Source organism: Ascoidea rubescens, assembly GCF_001661345.1.
Source record: "Ascoidea rubescens DSM 1968 unplaced genomic scaffold ASCRUscaffold_23, whole genome shotgun sequence".
In the NCBI taxonomy this organism is placed as follows: Eukaryota; Fungi; Ascomycota; class Saccharomycetes; order Ascoideales; family Ascoideaceae; genus Ascoidea; species Ascoidea rubescens.
The window spans coordinates 81245-94743 of NW_017962935.1; the positions used below are offsets into that span (position 1 = coordinate 81245).

The window sequence follows — 13499 nt, forward strand, 5'->3', positions numbered from 1 at the left end:
GTAAGAGATTCAGTTCAATCAACATTTTTCATGAAACAGATCCTCTTATATTGTTTGGGATAGCAAGACAATTTTTGATAGGGAAGAAAAGAAGATTCTAGAACCTTCTTTGTAGATAGCACCCGTTGTGGTGGATCATGTAGCACAACGCTTCTCCTACGCTGTCCAGGCACACAAAATACATAGCCCAATCTGGTGGTTTCTATTAAGAAAATTAAAAATAAAGAGAAAACAGAGGATATGTGAAGGAAATCAGCGAAAAATATAATATAGCACAACAAAGCTTATTAATAAAAATAAATGAATATGGATACTCAAGCGTATTGGGTAATCTATTGGCGGTAATATTTCAAATACTATTCGTCATCATCAGATTCAGATTCAGATTCAGAATTTGAGTCTGAGTTTTTATCTTTAAATACTAAGATCCGTCTGCTCGATTTTGGATTTTTATTTTGAAAAATTTCTTCAATAGTCATTCCTATTCCCAACTGTTCATCGATTTCATCGAATTGAGTATTTAATTTAAATCCAAGTTGTTTAATATCCTCACTACTATTATTAACAATATTGTTGGGATTTACTTCATTTCTATAATCATCATCATCATCATCATCATCATCATCATCATCATCATCATCATCATCATCGTCGTCGTCGTCGCGCGCTTTTAATAACTGGTTTAGTAAGTTTTTCGGTTTAATTTTTTTTTCTCGACTAGTTAGTTTTTTAATGAATTTTTCTCCTTTCCTGTTGATTAATAATAACTCCTCATTTGGGTCAAAAAGATTACCATAATTGTTAAAGCTGTGATCAAAACTATCATTATTGTTGTTGAGATTAAGAGATTTTTTATCAATGATCCTATCATTTGGAGTTTTAATATGTTTATCATTGATCGGATCAAGCAAATTTTTTGACAAATCTAAACCAATGTTATCGTCATTGTCTATATCTTTGTAGGGATTATTGTGTTCTTTTTTATTTGTCGTTGGGGTAATGGGATAGCTGAATTTAATATTGGTGTTGAATTTTAACTTACTCTTAAAATTCGGGGTAAAATGACCCATTCCAATTTTTGATTTTTTGATAGGAAATATTTTTCTTTTATTTAGATTTTTATCATAATGGATTATATCATTCTTTGTGTTCAATATTCTTTTTTTTGGTGAATATTCGGGACTCAACAATATTATATTATTGGGATTGTCGGCATTATCAGAATTGTTAGTGCTACTCTTTAATTCATTGGAATCATGGAGTAGATAATCTGGATTTTTTAGTGGTATCAAGGTGTTTCTGGGAGGAGTTTTTAATATAGCATGATTTGCGTTAGTACTGCTGAACATTGTATTGATCGCACAGGCAGCTCTTAATGTGGTACAGTATCTCTTTGTGTGTGATATCTGGCAGCTTGACTCTTTGCCCTTACTTTGGGCTATTAGTTGTATGGAAGTCCTCTTTTCTATGGCCCAGTATCACCATCACCACCTCCCTTACCACCGCGTCGGTGATGTAGATAGCAGGGCAGTTACCCTTTTTGCGAGTCCCAATCAGGTATTTTGCCTAAAAAGGAAAATAGTAAACAGTCCCGGTTTTACATCCATTAAATTGGTCTCCACCACATCCATGGAACCAGCAATTATATGCATTTTAATTTAAAACCAGTCAAAACGATGCTGCATATTATTTGGATGTTGTTTGCGGCCTGAGCGGTGTTTCTGTTGGGGCTGAGCTTCTTTTTTTAGCAAGGGCGACGTGGCATCAGCGTAGCGTATATAAAGGTGTTGTCGCTGCGGAAAAGCTGCTATTTTTTTAATTGTCCACACTCGCACTTCTGGATTCACGTCTTTTCAACATGGCTTCGAGAGTATCTAAAATCAACAGCTTGGACATTGACATTGAAAACTTCAAAACAACACTTCCTCCAAGAAAGCGTGCAAAAACTGATGAAGAGAAAGAACAACGTCGAATTCAAAGAATTTTACGTAATAGGAAAGCAGCTCATGCTTCTCGTGAGAAAAAAAGAAGATATGTTGAAAGCCTTACCAACAACTTAAATAAATTAAATTTAGTTGTCGAGAACTATCAAAAGAATCAAATGAGATTGTTAGAATTGAACAAACAACTTATCGATAGAATATCCCAATTAGGTGGCCTTGTTGATGATATCGATACATCTATTTTATCCGAAATTAATTTGGATTACAGAATCTCTTCTTTAATTTCTGACAATAGTACTTCCATCTCTACTGATATCCCACAAATTCTGATCCAGCAAAATCTTAATACTTCAAATTCCAATGGCTCTAGTGAATCACAAGTAAATTCGGAAAATGATAAAAAAAAAAATGAAAATTTGTCCAACAATGTTCAAGCCAATTCTATTTTAGATAATTTAATTAATTTGGCCTCTGATAATTGTTGTGATTTAACTAATATTTCTAATATTTCTAATATTTCTAATATTTCTAATGTTTCTAATCTTCCTGTTCCTTCTGTCTCTTCAACTTCATCCAACTTTCATTCAATTTCTAGCTCAACCACTCCAGATTTTGATGACAATCTTTCTGTTAGCAATGATCTATTAAATTTACGTTCTCCAAAATTAATATTTGACAAAATCGATCTGAAATCATTTAATGAGAAGTTTTTAAATGAAGCTAACTTTAATTCCAATACTATTGTTTCCATTAATGATAATAGCGATAATAATAGTAATAATAATTATAATAATTATAGTATCATCAATGATGAAGTTGCTAATAACTTAAACAACAACAACACCATTAATATGTTTGAATTTAATAATTACAACAACGAATTGTCTTCATTCGATAATTTTGAATTTAATAACTTACTATCATCTCAACTGCCTAATGACAATATAAATAGCTTTGAGCAAATCAGCAGGTTGCATAACCCAGCAGTGGTTTCACTAAGATTATATTTCTTTTTTATGGTTGATTTAACATCACTGTTGTTTTATTCCCTTTCTTGACTTTTGAATTGATATATTCATTTAATCCTTTCTCGTTAGTAAATGAAAAGGTTTAAATGTTTATATCTTTTCATATTTCAAAAAAGTTGTTTTAACTCAATAGTTATTTCAGCCTTATCAAAATGCAATGGCCCGCAGCGCCAGCTGATTTGTTCTCTGACTTATTTCCATCTAATAACTCGAATTATGAGTCAATGTTTGAAGATTTTTGTCTATTAGAGTAATTAAATGAATCTTGTTTTTTCTTTGGTTATTTTATACCTGGCTAGTTTTCATTTTATCAAATTTATAACTTTTTAAAAGTTGAAGAGTAATGAAAAATTTGTTCATTATGTGGCGCAGTTTAGTTTTTTATTTGCGACTGGATGTTCAAGATTTCCATTATTCTTTTTACTTTTAATAATTTGATTGTTATAAGATTTTGAGAGATGCTAATTTTCATGAAACATCCTGGGAAAATTCTTGATATGGTGATTTCTTTATAAAGTCTTTGGTTCAAATGCATCTGTTGAGGTCTTTACGTTTTTTAAATTTTCTTTCTATATTTAGGTTTTAGGTTATTTTTATTTCTTTTGGTGATATTTTTAATATTTTTCTTTGGTGTTTGTATTATTTCTTCTATATCTCAATCTAATGCTTTATCTCTCTCCATTTGGTGATTGCTTGACATCCGCGGGCTGTAGAAATGGAATGACTTTCAAGTCAAAGCGCTGAATCTTTACACCCAGCTGTGGGTCTATGCATTTTCATTGTTCTAAATTTTTTTTTAACATCCACTGACGTTATACTTTGTAGTTTTGAATGATTCAGAAACAATAACGATTGGATATGGCGTTTGACTGGAAATTATCTTATTATTCTTTTTATAACCAAAGAAAATTGATCTATTTATTGGCTATGTTTGATTTCAATCTTACTGAATTATGGATGGACTCTGTGTTGTAATGGAACAGTGAGCCACTTGAAGACCACTCGAAGACAACTGAGAACCACTGAAAGGTCGCTTTCTAGTGTATTTATTGTGCTTCAACAACTATTCTGGTACATTTCTATTATTTTTTTGAGATCATATAACTTGAATTTTATATAACTTTAAAATTTGACGAATAAACTAGATCAGTATGATCTTTTTATTTTTGTTTTTTGTATATTTAACAAAGTTGTTGCAATCTTTGTTACTGGTGTTAGACCTATTCAGGTTAATATGCTTCTTATCAATAGAATGATTTCAAATAAAAAAACAGTCATTTGCACAATAATTAATTGTCCAACAATTGATTACTCAACTCTTTTGTCTCTTGATACTAGGTTTATGAATTGTTTTCTATTTAACAACTAAAAAAAAATATTAGCATCATGGAAATTCTCAAAATAGTAAATATGACACAGTCATAATGAAAAATTCTGACAATTCTTGTAATTGTATTATTAAAATATGGTTAATTGAAATGAGAAAGAAACAAAAATTATTATCAGAGAATATTATTTATTTTTAGATTTTTAATAATTATGGTTTCTATTGTTTGGTTGAAATATATTTAAATAAAGGATGATCTTCTCAATCTAATGCTTTCTTTCTATTGTTTTAATGTCTGATAAAAACAAGATTAAACTAACTAAGATAATTCAACTATAAAAAATTCAAAAATTAATAAATCTTTAAGAAAAGATGTCTTATAAAATACGGATTCTCAATCAGCCATCAATTGGCAGACAATCAACAAATGCTGCAACGAGATATCTAAGAGGAAATTTTATTATTGAAGCTTCATGTGTTGATATTCAAGGAAACATATTATATGATCCACACAGACAATATTTAGCCATTTATGCTTGTTTGCTAGATGTTAATGGTAATATTTACCAAGATCAAACTATTTTGGATGGTGTTAAAATTGTTGGATATGGCAATGGAAAAGATGCTAATTCTTCTTCTTGCATTTTTACTTTTAATTCAATTGGTATCAAAAGGAGTGGTTCATATAGAGTTAGGTTCAGTCTTGTGAGAATTCTCCCAGCTCAGCATGGTGTAACTTTAAGTTCTATTGATAGTGGCATCATTAATGTTTATTCATCCAGGAAGTATAATGCAATTGCAAGTCAAAGATCTACTTAGAAGAGATTTCATTCATAACCTATGAGTTTCTAAATTAACAATACTATCTACTGCGTTGTACTATATACTATATACCGTATATTTATATTTATTATTCTTTTTATTTTTTATCATTAGCATATCACATACAAAAAAATATATATTCTTTCCGAAAATATTTTATAATAGTAAACCCTATTTTATTCTATTTTGTATGAATACTTTTATTATTTACTTGGATTAATTCATTTTTAATATCGTTTATTTTATGACTGTCTATCTGATATAACAAAGCAACCAAATATCTTGATTTAAAATTAAAGCCATTAAGGTTCTCTAAACACGATTTAGCTGATTTGAGATCTGAATATACAACAAAACAGTTTCCCTTTAAATGATTTTCTATTCCTTTTCTAACTTCAATGATGTTTCCAAACTTATTGAACAAGTCGTACAACTCCTGTGTTGTGACTTCATAAGGTAGGTTTTTCACTAGAACTATTGGAAATTCAGAATTAAACTGGTTATTAGACATGTCAAATAGATCTTATCTTATCTTATTCATCATCCAGACAGTGAAAGTGAGGAAAAAAAAACACAATCGCAAAAACGAATTGAGAAAATCGCATTTTTAATTATCTGGCAGGAGAGTGCAGAAATTTGCAGTCCAAATTTATGAAACGCTATTGGTTGAAATCGTTCAGTGGTCAAAATTGATAAATGTTTATTACAGATTTTTGGCTTTAGGTGAACAATAACCTGGATCAGGATCAGGATCAGGATCAGGATCAGGGTGATATAACAGGAAATTCATTTAAAAGTCATGAAAATCCATATTTAATAGATTCATGTTTTTTCTTATTTTTTTACTGCAAATTATTGTGAAAAACCAAATAGTAAAATTATTACAAAAACATTAGTCAAAATATTAGCAAAAACATAAATATTGGTGGGATTTATAGATATGTATGAGATGAAAATTGTGGCTCAATCTATTATTGGAAGGCAATCAACACAATCCAGCAAAAGAAATTTATATTGCCATAACATTATAAGTGTAACAATAGATAGCATTGATATAAACTCATTATTTATTAAAGTGATTTTATTGGATGAGTTTGGAGAAGTTTGCGACCTGGTTTTGTTGGATGGTGACTATGTAAAAATGGTTAATAGTGAAAAAGTATTCATGGTTTCCAGAAATTGTTACAAATTTATATTTAACAATATTGGTATAAGAAAAGTTGGAAAATTCAAATTGAGGTTTCTATTGGTCAAATACGGTTTATTAGATAAAAAATTTCAAGAGATAAATCAAATTGATTCAGAACTTATAGAAGTCTGCTCTTCTCATACATACGCAGCCAAAAAGAAATTATTATTTCCTAGAAAACAATAGAGATAGGATAACTGTTCACAAACTATGTATGTTTCAATACACAGCTACTCGAAGCCTGATATCACACTTGTTGCATTATCAGGTTACAACACAAAAAACAACCAATCAAATAACATGGTTTACTTTTTGGTACTTTTTGAATCACAAGCAGCGTTTATAACCCACTGCTGCTTTTGCTTACTTTGCTGTTTGTGCTGTTTCTACTACGATATCGAAACGGAAACAAAACCAAAAACACAATGCTGGATGATGGGTAACACTATAGGCGTAACTACACATTTAAACGCATAATTTTCAAAGAACCAAACTTTAAAGACACTTTTCTTCAAGATCCTGCTTGAAGCAGAGCAATTTTAATAGAAATATTGCAATGGATATGTTGCCAATACAGTTCAGCAGCTCTAAAACAAAAATGTTTTGTTTTATCATCGAACCCTTTCTTGAAAGCTGGTTGTTTTTGGTATCCAGTTCCTCATGCTAGGCTTTTCAAAACCATCCTAAATTGGTTTTGAAGACAAACCAACAACCAATTGCCACACTTGGTTTTATTGAATTCTACTGATTCTTGAATAGGGAATATTGAAGTTATGAAATGATATTTTTTTAATTAAATAATTGTTTTCTATAAAAATTCGTTTTGGTTCAAATGGAACCATTGTTACCCCACCTGTCCAGCTATTAATATATCATACTCATATCGATACAACATTTGTATTAAAATATCACCAAACCCAACCAATTTGAATATTGAATACAGCTATCATTCTATCAGTTTCAATAGTCTGTTTAGTTGAATTAGGCCTTATCCATATATCATAACTTGAAAGTTTTTAAAAAGAGGGAAATAATCAAGATAATAAAAAATAAAATGCAAATTCTTCATTTTCAAGATCTAATTACGCAAACTCGCTTTGATCTATAATTTTTAGTTTTGATATTTATTAAATTACAAAAAACAATAATTAAGTACTTTAACATAATCATATATCAACCGGCTAACCATATTTTTGGCAAAAATCATTGCAAAATTCGTTGCAAAATTCGTCGCAGAACTTTTGAGAAAAGTCTTGAACAGAATCCTTTGAAAGATTGTTGTAACTGCTACAAAACTTTTCACAAAACTCTTTGCAGAAGTTATCGCAAAACTCTTGGAATTTTTCATTTGATGAATTGTTGCAACATTTTTCAAAGCATTTTTGACAACATTCAGCACACAATTTTTTGCAAACTTCAGCACATTTTTCTTTCTCGCCAGCTGAGCTATCATCGCAAATCAGTTCACAGCAGTTTTTGCAGCAATCAACAACATTAGAGAGAACCTCTGGCTTAGCCTTACCACAGGAAGAGCCCTCCAATGAATTACCAGGACCAGAACTAGAGCAAACACAAGAACAAGACATATCTAATCAACACCAGATTTAATTTCGTAAGCAAGGTATCCTATAAAGATCTTAGAGATAATAGTGAAAATAGAATCGAAAAGCCAGAATTAGTGGAGGAAACCTGGATGTATTTATATTGTTTGCAACACATAGTGCACCATATGTTAGTTTGATTTGAATTAGTAATACAGCAAAAACATCGCTTGATGTATGGGTCTATTCAATCCAGCCAATAAACACGCTGGGCAGAGGCATGGCAGTCGTGCTGGCTTTTTTCGGACACAAGGCAGGAATGCTCCCGCTTGAAGAGTGGTTTTTGCAGCAGTTCAAGCCTCGGTTTGTCAAAACGTCCCAGTCCCACCGGTTGCAGAGCCAGAGCACGACTGTGTACAAACAGCGAAAAAAGCTCATCCAGCTCACAAACATCTTCTACACTTATCAAAAATCCCAGCCCGGAGCTAGTTTTGAAGTACTTTGTAATTCTCGGTGAAGAAAGCTCTTCAAATCACAATCAGAACTGCCTTCTCTTTTGGCATCACCGCCACACACCTTAACCACCAGCCCCAATGGGCTTGTTCCGTTCAAGAACCTGGCCTTCTTTTTTTCTCTTTTTGGATTTCCACATCACCAAAACTTGCCATCTGACCTTTTGATAAGCCTTATTCTCCCACACTCTTTCGCTCTTGAGAATTATTTCTGATCGATTTATTTATAAAAATGTCATTGTTTTTCAAAAGTCCTATAGACATTGAAGTCAGACTTGATAATGAAGACTCTCGTCAACATGTTGAAGTTAAAAATCGAAAGGGAAGAAAAGAAAAATTGCCCCTATATGAAGATGGTGAATCAGTTAAAGGTCAAGTAACAATTAGATTGAGAAATAACAATAAATTGGATCACTTAGGGATAAAAATTCAATTGATTGGAACTATTGAAACGCACTCAAATTCCTCTTCCAACAATAATGCCTCTAATTCCAATAATTCAAATTTAACTTTAAATAATAATAACGATAATTTTTTATACTTATTACAAGAATTATCTGCTCCTGCCACCTTAAACCATCCTGAAAATTATCATTTTGAATTTAAAAATGTTGAAAAACAGTTTGAAAGCTATAGAGGTTTAAATGTTAACTTGCGTTATTATTTAAAATGTATTGTCTTACGAAAAAATTCCTCAAACATAATCCGTGAAAAGGAATTATGGGTCTATAATCACCAATTTCCCCCAGACTCGCCATCCAGTGTTAAAATGGATGTGGGTATAGAAGATTGTCTCCACATTGAATTTGAATACTCAAAATCAAGATATTCATTGAAGGACGTCATAGTTGGCAGAATTTATTTTTTACTAGTTCGTTTAAAAATTAAACATATGGAGTTATCCCTAATAAAAAGAGAGTCCATTGGCACTCCTCCAAATCAGTTTTCAAATTCAGAGACTTTAGTCAGATTTGAAATTATGGATGGTGCTCCTGTTAGAGGAGAAGCAATTCCAATCCGATTATTTTTAGGTGGTTTTGATTTAACTCCAACTTTTAGAGATGTGAATAAAAAATTTTCAGTAAGAACTTTTTTGAGCTTAGTTCTAATTGATGAAGATTCAAGACGTTATTTTAAACAAAGTGAAATTATTCTTTATAGAGAATGAAAATACATGAGTTTTCAAATCAAATTTAAATTATCGAATTTATCATTATTTTTATAGTTTTTATGTTGTACTAATATTTTCTATCTTAAAAATGCAGGTTGAACTTTTTTTTAACAAAACTATGTAAAAAATTTAAAAAATTTAAAAAATTTAAAAAAATTTAAAAAATTTAAAAAAATTAAAAATTAAAAAGGAAAAAGAGAATAAGGAAAGAAGAGACTAGTTTAATTGTCTTTCAATAATGAAAAACCTAAAAAGAAAACTAGAAACCTTGAAGAATAAAAGAAAATTTAAAAATTATTTTAAAAACTTTAAAAAATGCAGGTTGAACTTTAATAAAAAAAATTTTAAATTCAATATTTTCATTATTGTCTTTATTATATAAATAAAAATGCAGGTTGAACTTCCATCATCACTAAAACCAAAATAAGTCAAAAAACTGGAAACAAAAACAAAAGATAAGAAAAGATTAAAAGAAAAATGAAAACAATAAAAAGCAATAAAAGAGAGAAAAATTTTTTTTTTAATCGTAATTTATAAATATTTTGAAAGACCATTAAGCAAAATCAGTGGGAAAAAATTGAAAAGGTTGAACTTTATTGTTTTTGGTGTTTTCATTAACATCACCATTATTCTTCTAAACAATTAAAATCATCGAATAATGAAAAGATTTTTTCATTACCAACATAATCATTATCAACGATATTAACTAGAACATAATTATCAATCAAATTTCTTAAAACTTTTTGGGATTTTAAATTATCTTCATAAATTTTTTCATTTTCATTTTTATTAATATCAATTTGAGAATTTTGGTTTTTGTAAATCAGTAACCATTCTTCGGTCAATTTATAAGCTTCATCCTTCCAAGCCAAAAATGACACCTTTTCAACAATTGTTGGTTGAATTACCTCACAGTTTGGAAAAATACCCCAGGTTACAGCATTTGCTTTGGATAGGTCCTTTAGATTTGAATAGAAAGTTCCTAAATTATCAACGGCAAAAAAAGATAGAATATTATAATCATCATTCTTATTGTTATTATTTTTACCGCTGATGTTATAATTTGAATTATTGTTATTTAAAATATCGTTACATGTTTGGATTTTATTAATTAATTTGTTCAAATGGGTTTTTGGTAAGAAAAATTCCAAATACTGTTTTTTATAAATGAATCCATTTCTTGGACCCCAACCATGAATTTTGGAAGTGGATTTTACCCCATTAATTTTTGGTTGAGAGTTAACTGTTAAAATTCCTTTAAAGTTTAAATCAATTAAATTATTTAAATAATCGGAAATTTCCAGTGAATTAATTGGGGAATCACACCAAGGTAGCATTGATAACTTACCATTTAAGTAATCAATGAATAATTGGATAAGGTTGTTTAAAGAAGTTGGTCTATCCCATAGTTTTAATATTTTGTTTGATGAGTGTCTTAATAATGAACCATTAAATAAGTCGATTTCACCAAAAGCTGGCGAGTTTGAATTTCCCCAACGGCCGTTGGGAAACTCGTCCCAATTTTTGGTTCGAATGAAATAATTAAATTTTTTGTTTTGCCAAAAAATTGGACGGATTGATTCAGTTGATCTTGAAGGATTAAGAGATTTTCTCCATGGAAAATAATCGTCATTTTCATTATTATCAGAATTATTAATAACGAAATTATTTAGTAAGTTTAGTTTTTCTAAAATTGATATCGTAGAAGATTCAAGATTCATTGTATAAAAGTGCAAATGATTTACTAAATTGGAGTCAATTAAAGTTCGGCACATTTCAGTGATCAACTCTGCACCTAATTCCTTAATTTTAGCATCATCATCTTTAAAAGGCTTTAAAACTGATAGAAAGGAATCAGGAATATTAATATGGCTCCATGTGGCTCTTCTTATAAAAGACGAATAAGTTGAAATTGGCATAATACCGGGGATAATTGGAACACTGATTTTCCAGTCATTTTTTAGGACATTGCACCAATTGAGAAAATTATCGACATCATAAAACATTTGAGTTATAATAAAGTCACCACCAGCATCAATCTTTTGTTTCAAATAAGATAACAAAACAGCTGAGTCACTTTCTTCTGGGTGACCTTCAGGATAACCAGCAACACCAATACAAAAATAATCACCATATTTGGACCTAATGTATTTGATTAAATCTTTAGCGTATTTGAATTTTCCGTTATCAAAAGCACTAGAATCTGAATTGTTGTTGTTATCATTGATGGGTGGATCACCTCTCAAAGCTAGAATATTTTGACAACCCGAGCTATAGGCATTTAATAAAGCATTGTCAATTAAATCTATTGACATGTTTGTGCAAGTTAAATGCATACAGGTTTCTAGACCTAAAATTGATTGGGTAACGTTAACTATTTGATTGGTTAACTTTGATACTTTACCACCAGCATTCCAGGTGATATCAATAAATAAAGGATTCAAATTGTACATTCTATCAATTCGATCATAGAGATTTTGAACACCTTGAGAGGTTTTTGGTGGGAAAAATTCGAATGAAAAAGTGGTGTGGTTGTAATGATTATTGTTTTGGTACAGGTCACTTTTTTCGATTAGAGACGAAAATATTGAAGAAGATGATGACGAAGATTCTTTACTGTTTTTATTTTGATCATTTTGATCATTTTGATCAGTTTGATCAGTTTGATCGTTTAGGTTCAAATGTTGGATGCCATTGGTTTGAGCAAAAGAATAATCGTTTGAATGAGCTTTTAATAGTTTGTCGGTGATCTTCATTTCCAAGTTATAGGGAAAATTGAAAATGTTGAATAAAATAGGAAGAAGGTTTTGTATTTATATTCTTATTTATTTAGTCATGGCATTTGAAAATAATAAAATCGGTGATGAAAAATTGTTGAGACCTGTTTCGGAACGAGAAAATCAGCAAAAGAAACCAACAATTATCTCCAGTACGGATAAAAAATAAAAGAAAACATATACAAGATGAAGCAAATGTCAAAGAGTTTTGCGAAAACTCGGCGTGCGACTGGAAATAAATGCCAAAAGAAGGCAGGTAATTTTCATGTGCTAATGAAATAGAAACAGAGAAATTATTCTGTAGAAAGCGCAAGTTACAAGTGCAAGTTACAAGCGCAAGTTAATAACAACCTCTTTCAAAATTCTGATTTGATCAAGTACTTTCTTCAACACACAATAAACCGTATCAAGAGTATATAAATCTAGGGATTTGACGTTTTTCCAGCATCGCAATACAACGCTACCAGACTGCTTGAGTAACTTCTATCTGCTCTGGGATTAAATTCTGATCAGCAGTGCAGTCCGGGAGCATAAGAAGTGAAAAACAGCGAGAACTAGATGAAATTCCCAAGATGTTTATGCTCCAGATCAGTCTCAGTTGGTTCTGGAGGAAGTTGTATTTTCAAGCCACAATCCAATTACCAGCACGTGACCTTGATGAGCATTCACCTCCGAATCCAGCCTTGTGGCTCAGCACTATATAGCTCTGTTCTAATCTGAAGTTCAACCAACGAAACCAACATTCTAAAGGCATTCTCTGGAAAGAACTGTTGGTTTTGAGAAAATTGATTGAAAAATAAAGAAAAAATTAATAACAAATTAATAAATTAATAAAATTAAAAAATGAAAAATAAAATCCATAAATTTGAATATCATTAGTAGCAAAAATCAATATTGGAGTAATCATAATTTATCAACCACTATTCCATCAATCTTTAGTGAGCTCATAACATATGGTATGCCAATTAAAACAGGATATCCCAATCCACTTTCTGCTAAACAGTATATCTTCATTCTGTTTAAAGCAAATTGAGCCGATAGTACAGCCAGGCCAAATGTAAAAGTACTTCAGAACAGCAAAATCAGGAAATTGATTCATTAATCACAGAGGTTGCAACCTCCATATGTTCACCTCCTCTTTGTTCATCAGATGAAACCATTGAATACTCAACTGTTTATATTTCACCTC

The 13499-nt window shown here is 30.5% G+C and overlaps 8 protein-coding genes across 8 annotated transcripts; 4 read left to right on the top strand and 4 right to left on the bottom strand.

Moving 5' to 3' along the window:
- Positions 1-140: 140 nt before the first annotated feature.
- Positions 141-1604, bottom strand: ASCRUDRAFT_130901 (uncharacterized protein). The gene has a single exon (XM_020189025.1). The coding sequence runs from the start codon at positions 1347-1349 to the stop codon at positions 357-359; it is 993 nt and encodes a 330-aa protein (XP_020044270.1). The 5' UTR covers positions 1350-1604; the 3' UTR covers positions 141-356.
- A 230-nt stretch (positions 1605-1834) lies between these two features.
- ASCRUDRAFT_78265 (uncharacterized protein) lies at positions 1835-3716 on the top strand. The gene is made up of 2 exons (XM_020194191.1): positions 1835-2930; positions 3140-3716. The coding sequence occupies exons 1-2, from the start codon at positions 1859-1861 to the stop codon at positions 3223-3225; spliced, it is 1158 nt and encodes a 385-aa protein (XP_020044271.1). The 5' UTR covers positions 1835-1858; the 3' UTR covers positions 3226-3716.
- Positions 3717-4548: 832 nt separating this feature from the next.
- On the top strand, positions 4549-5209 carry ASCRUDRAFT_130944 (uncharacterized protein). Its single transcript, XM_020189026.1, has one exon. The coding sequence runs from the start codon at positions 4671-4673 to the stop codon at positions 5115-5117; it is 447 nt and encodes a 148-aa protein (XP_020044272.1). The 5' UTR covers positions 4549-4670; the 3' UTR covers positions 5118-5209.
- Positions 5061-5640, bottom strand: ASCRUDRAFT_78266 (RNA-binding domain-containing protein). Its single transcript, XM_020194192.1, has one exon. The coding sequence runs from the start codon at positions 5629-5631 to the stop codon at positions 5302-5304; it is 330 nt and encodes a 109-aa protein (XP_020044273.1). The 5' UTR covers positions 5632-5640; the 3' UTR covers positions 5061-5301.
- A 418-nt stretch (positions 5641-6058) lies between these two features.
- ASCRUDRAFT_78268 (uncharacterized protein) lies at positions 6059-6658 on the top strand (the record flags this gene model as incomplete). Its single annotated transcript, XM_020194193.1, has 1 exon — positions 6059-6658. A coding segment is annotated over one exon (437 nt), but the record flags the coding sequence as incomplete, so codon positions are not given.
- An 832-nt stretch (positions 6659-7490) lies between these two features.
- Positions 7491-7895, bottom strand: ASCRUDRAFT_78269 (uncharacterized protein; the record flags this gene model as incomplete). Its single annotated transcript, XM_020194194.2, has 1 exon — positions 7491-7895. The coding sequence occupies one exon, from the start codon at positions 7893-7895 to the stop codon at positions 7491-7493; it is 405 nt and encodes a 134-aa protein (XP_020044275.1).
- A 252-nt stretch (positions 7896-8147) lies between these two features.
- Positions 8148-9631, top strand: PEP8 (retromer subunit PEP8). The gene has a single exon (XM_020194196.1). The coding sequence runs from the start codon at positions 8595-8597 to the stop codon at positions 9528-9530; it is 936 nt and encodes a 311-aa protein (XP_020044276.1). The 5' UTR covers positions 8148-8594; the 3' UTR covers positions 9531-9631.
- A 119-nt stretch (positions 9632-9750) lies between these two features.
- Positions 9751-12760, bottom strand: MET13 (methylenetetrahydrofolate reductase (NAD(P)H) MET13). The gene has a single exon (XM_020194197.1). The coding sequence runs from the start codon at positions 12287-12289 to the stop codon at positions 10160-10162; it is 2130 nt and encodes a 709-aa protein (XP_020044277.1). The 5' UTR covers positions 12290-12760; the 3' UTR covers positions 9751-10159.
- Between the last annotated feature and the right edge of the window lie 739 nt (positions 12761-13499).

Coding starts and splice junctions, on each gene's coding strand:
- ASCRUDRAFT_130944 (XM_020189026.1), top strand. CDS start 4,671: ATGTCTTATAAAATACGGATTCTCAATCAGCCATCAATTGGCAGACAA.
- ASCRUDRAFT_78266 (XM_020194192.1), bottom strand. CDS start 5,631: ATGTCTAATAACCAGTTTAATTCTGAATTTCCAATAGTTCTAGTGAAA.
- PEP8 (XM_020194196.1), top strand. CDS start 8,595: ATGTCATTGTTTTTCAAAAGTCCTATAGACATTGAAGTCAGACTTGAT.
- MET13 (XM_020194197.1), bottom strand. CDS start 12,289: ATGAAGATCACCGACAAACTATTAAAAGCTCATTCAAACGATTATTCT.
- ASCRUDRAFT_130901 (XM_020189025.1), bottom strand. CDS start 1,349: ATGTTCAGCAGTACTAACGCAAATCATGCTATATTAAAAACTCCTCCC.
- ASCRUDRAFT_78265 (XM_020194191.1), top strand. CDS start 1,859: ATGGCTTCGAGAGTATCTAAAATCAACAGCTTGGACATTGACATTGAA. Junction 2,931..3,139: donor CAGGTTGCATAACCCAGCAG/TGGTTTCACTAA, acceptor AATGGCCCGCAG/CGCCAGCTGATTTGTTCTCT.